Source organism: Adiantum capillus-veneris, chromosome 29, assembly GCF_014529385.1.
Source record: "Adiantum capillus-veneris isolate H3 chromosome 29, ASM1452938v2, whole genome shotgun sequence".
NCBI lineage: Eukaryota > Viridiplantae > Streptophyta > Polypodiopsida > Polypodiales > Pteridaceae > Adiantum > Adiantum capillus-veneris.
In genome coordinates this window covers 74,879,242-74,882,248 of record NC_140959.1, presented here as the reverse complement: position 1 = coordinate 74,882,248, position 3,007 = coordinate 74,879,242, and the positions used below count along the sequence as shown (strand labels likewise).

At 44.9% G+C, this 3,007-nt stretch overlaps 1 protein-coding gene across 1 annotated transcript; it reads right to left on the bottom strand.

The window, feature by feature from the left end:
- Positions 1–490: 490 nt before the first annotated feature.
- LOC147419417 (uncharacterized) lies at positions 491–1,670 on the bottom strand. Its single transcript, XM_086506214.1, has 3 exons — positions 1,488–1,670; positions 897–1,395; positions 491–800 (listed from the first exon to the last, which is right to left on the bottom strand). The coding sequence occupies exons 1-3, from the start codon at positions 1,630–1,632 to the stop codon at positions 647–649; spliced, it is 798 nt and encodes a 265-aa protein (XP_086362340.1). The 5' UTR covers positions 1,633–1,670; the 3' UTR covers positions 491–646.
- Between the last annotated feature and the right edge of the window lie 1,337 nt (positions 1,671–3,007).

Here is a 3,007-nt window from a genome sequence, read left to right as displayed (position 1 = left end):
AAAGAAAAGGCCCTTGAGAAATACATATTTTCCTCTACGGAGAATCGAAAGGGAGACGAGTAGAGGACACTAGTGACAATGTTACAATCTTGTCACTGCATTTTCCTCATTGGACAAATGGGCAAGACATGTTTATGTAACACTTGGGTTAATCCACTTTCAATTTTTAGCACCCCATTTTCCACACCCAAGTGTTTCACTAGTAATAATAGTTAGGATATGTCTCATGCATTGAATGTCCCGTATGTATGGGACCATTCTTTGTAAAATGCACCTTTTTCCCCTTGTTATAACCCTCATCCCTTACACTCATGTGATGTGTTACCATATGAGAACATTAAATGAGCTTGAGGCTTCATATGATGTATCCTTAATCGAATTAACCGTGTTGCACAAATACAATGAATGCACCAGTTAAGGATTCATTGGTCTTAGAAGAGAGAAAAGAACACTGATAAACAATGCAACCATATTATACATGGATTGGTGGGTGGCAACACAAGTGACAGTGGGTATTGCTCATACTACCTAAACCAAAGGGGAGCTAGGAGTGCTTCGCTTGCACAGGAAATCCTATTTCTTCATTATCTTTAAGGAGGGCCCAATTGCGGCTAAGCCAAACTAGAAATCACCATATGATATTCTCCTAATGACAAAACGGTGGAAGGGATATCCTGTGGGGGCGATGATGCGAGAAGGCAGCCAGAGCTTTCTTCACTGATTGTCTGTAGGATTTACAATGATGATCATAGAAGTTGGGGATGTACAAACTTCGGTGGCGCCCTCCGCACTTGGCAGGCCTACAAATTAGAGAGAGGTGGTGGTGGTAAGGCAGCTACTCTTGGAGCAAGCTAAGGCACCCACAATATAAGAAGAGTAGATAGTATGTTATTTACCTGGCAGTCTTTGTGACATCTCTGAATGCAATCTGGAAGCCTTGATGAGCCCTAATGGATGGGGCGCCACGGTAGGCGACATCATCGCAACCGTTGTAAAGCTCCACAGGGACTTGAGCCTTGAGCAAGTCTGTCATGACATCCCCCAACAGGGACTGCAAGTCTTGAAGTCTGCACTCGGTGCCACGGAATGCAAAGGCCAGGGACCCATCCTCTAGCACACACACATGAACCTCAGTGTCTGTTGTGATGTCTCTCTCCGGGAACAGAAGGGTAGGATGCTTCACGTCCTTCACCAGCTTGCTGTTTGTCACAAAGGGGAACTTCTTGTCCATGTCCCTGTCCTTATACGCATACATCGCCATTTTCAGAAAGGGCTCAATGTCTGCCAGTTTCTTGTGAGGGCCTTCAATGTCAACCCCCTCCACTTCAACTTCGTTGTCGTCCCGGTCGGAATCGCTGCTGCTGCTCTCGGCCCCAATATCGACCAAGCACTCACCTGCATTAACCACCAGCCATATCCCATTACATCAAAACTTACTAAGCTCCCATCAGATCAATGCTTACTAAGGTTCCATGGCCGATGCTTACTGTCTGTGTATTTCTGGTGAATGTGGTCAATGACATCTCCCACGGCGTTGACGGCGGTGGCGGCAGCGACATGAAGGACGGTGCACCCAGCCTCAACTTTCTCATCGATTTTCAAGGTCTTGGCCATCATGCGCAGCAAAGCCATGGCTGAGTGGAGCAGCCAGAGCTGGTAATTAGGGCAGGCTAGACAAACCTTCACACTATCTCGTGTGATATAGTGATGAGGCTAGGCAGTGAGCAAGATGCACACCCATACTATATAGACTTCCTTGCACTAGGATGATGCGTACGAATTGGTCAACATGCACATGCAGTCTTGCGCGTTGCAGCTCAGTGCTCGGAAAAAACTTTTTTCAAAAAACTTAGCAAACCTACATCTGTAAACAACAAAGGTAAATTGAAGGTTTTTACACCAAATTACACTACTTTTGCAGGACTTCAAATCCTACTAAGTCCTACACATATATACTTCCCGCCCTCCCTTCTTGTTTTCTTGTCAACTCTTCAATTACAAGTTGCAAGGAGAGGGAGCTCTCTAGAGTCTAAGAGTGCTTCCACATTGCCCACTTAAAATTGCCACTACGTAACAGGTCCTTCTAGCACGGGGACAAATTGAGGCGTTTTTTCCTGCCTCCAACCGTGGTGTTCACACAAGATGGCATCTTGGAACATATTGATAATGGTGGGAATTGCAACAATTAGTTCCGAAGAGTGTAGCGGATTCGCCATTTGTTGTAGGCCTTATGCCTTGTGCTTGAACCCACGTCTTCATGTTTTGCGCTAAAAAAGAGCCCAATAGTGTGTATCTTTTGAAAGAGGAGGGAGGGGTGGGCAAGAGATGGTGGGTTCGCAGAGAAACTACTTCTACTTTACCCAGTCATTGCATGCCATGGAAGCAAAACACACCTTCCTTCCTCCTTGCCGTCCAACTCATCTAAACCCATCCTAAATAAAGAGGACCTTCATCATCTTTATTTACGTCTCCATAGCTGCGACAAGCTAGCTATGCATACATTGTATGACGTGCCACAGAGTTGTACGCTTCCACTAGAAAGACTCGTTACTGCAAGTGAAAATTCTCTTTTGAGGGTAATAAAACCACCCTACAATGTACCAACAAGGTTTTTCTTGAATTCTGTAGGAGTACACTTCTTCACAAATGGGGATGGAGCACTCATCTCCAAGCACTCTTCGGGAAAAATGTGTCTCAGCTTAATATCGTGCCGTTTTCAATTTCAAAAAATGCCGGTTGAGAGCAAGGGGAAAAGGAAAAATTCGATCCGAAAATAGAGAAAAATAGCATAAAAAGCCGAGAAATTGACCTATTTTTTCTAAAATTTTCTCTCGACAAAATCAAGAAAAGGAATTTTGTATGTTTGGAAAAACAATTTTTCGCGAACACTGTCTCCAAGGCCCCACAAAAGCACCTCTCGAGGTCCTTTTTTTGTGTGGAGGGGGGGGACTAGGCTGTAGATACCCTTTCGAAGTGCCCTACTAGCCCCTAATGGGTCAACAATCCA

Coding starts and splice junctions, on each gene's coding strand:
- LOC147419417 (XM_086506214.1), bottom strand. CDS start 1,632: ATGGCTTTGCTGCGCATGATGGCCAAGACCTTGAAAATCGATGAGAAA. Junction 1,396..1,487: donor TCACCAGAAATACACAGACA/GTAAGCATCGGC, acceptor TGGTTAATGCAG/GTGAGTGCTTGGTCGATATT. Junction 801..896: donor GATGTCACAAAGACTGCCAG/GTAAATAACATA, acceptor TCTAATTTGTAG/GCCTGCCAAGTGCGGAGGGC.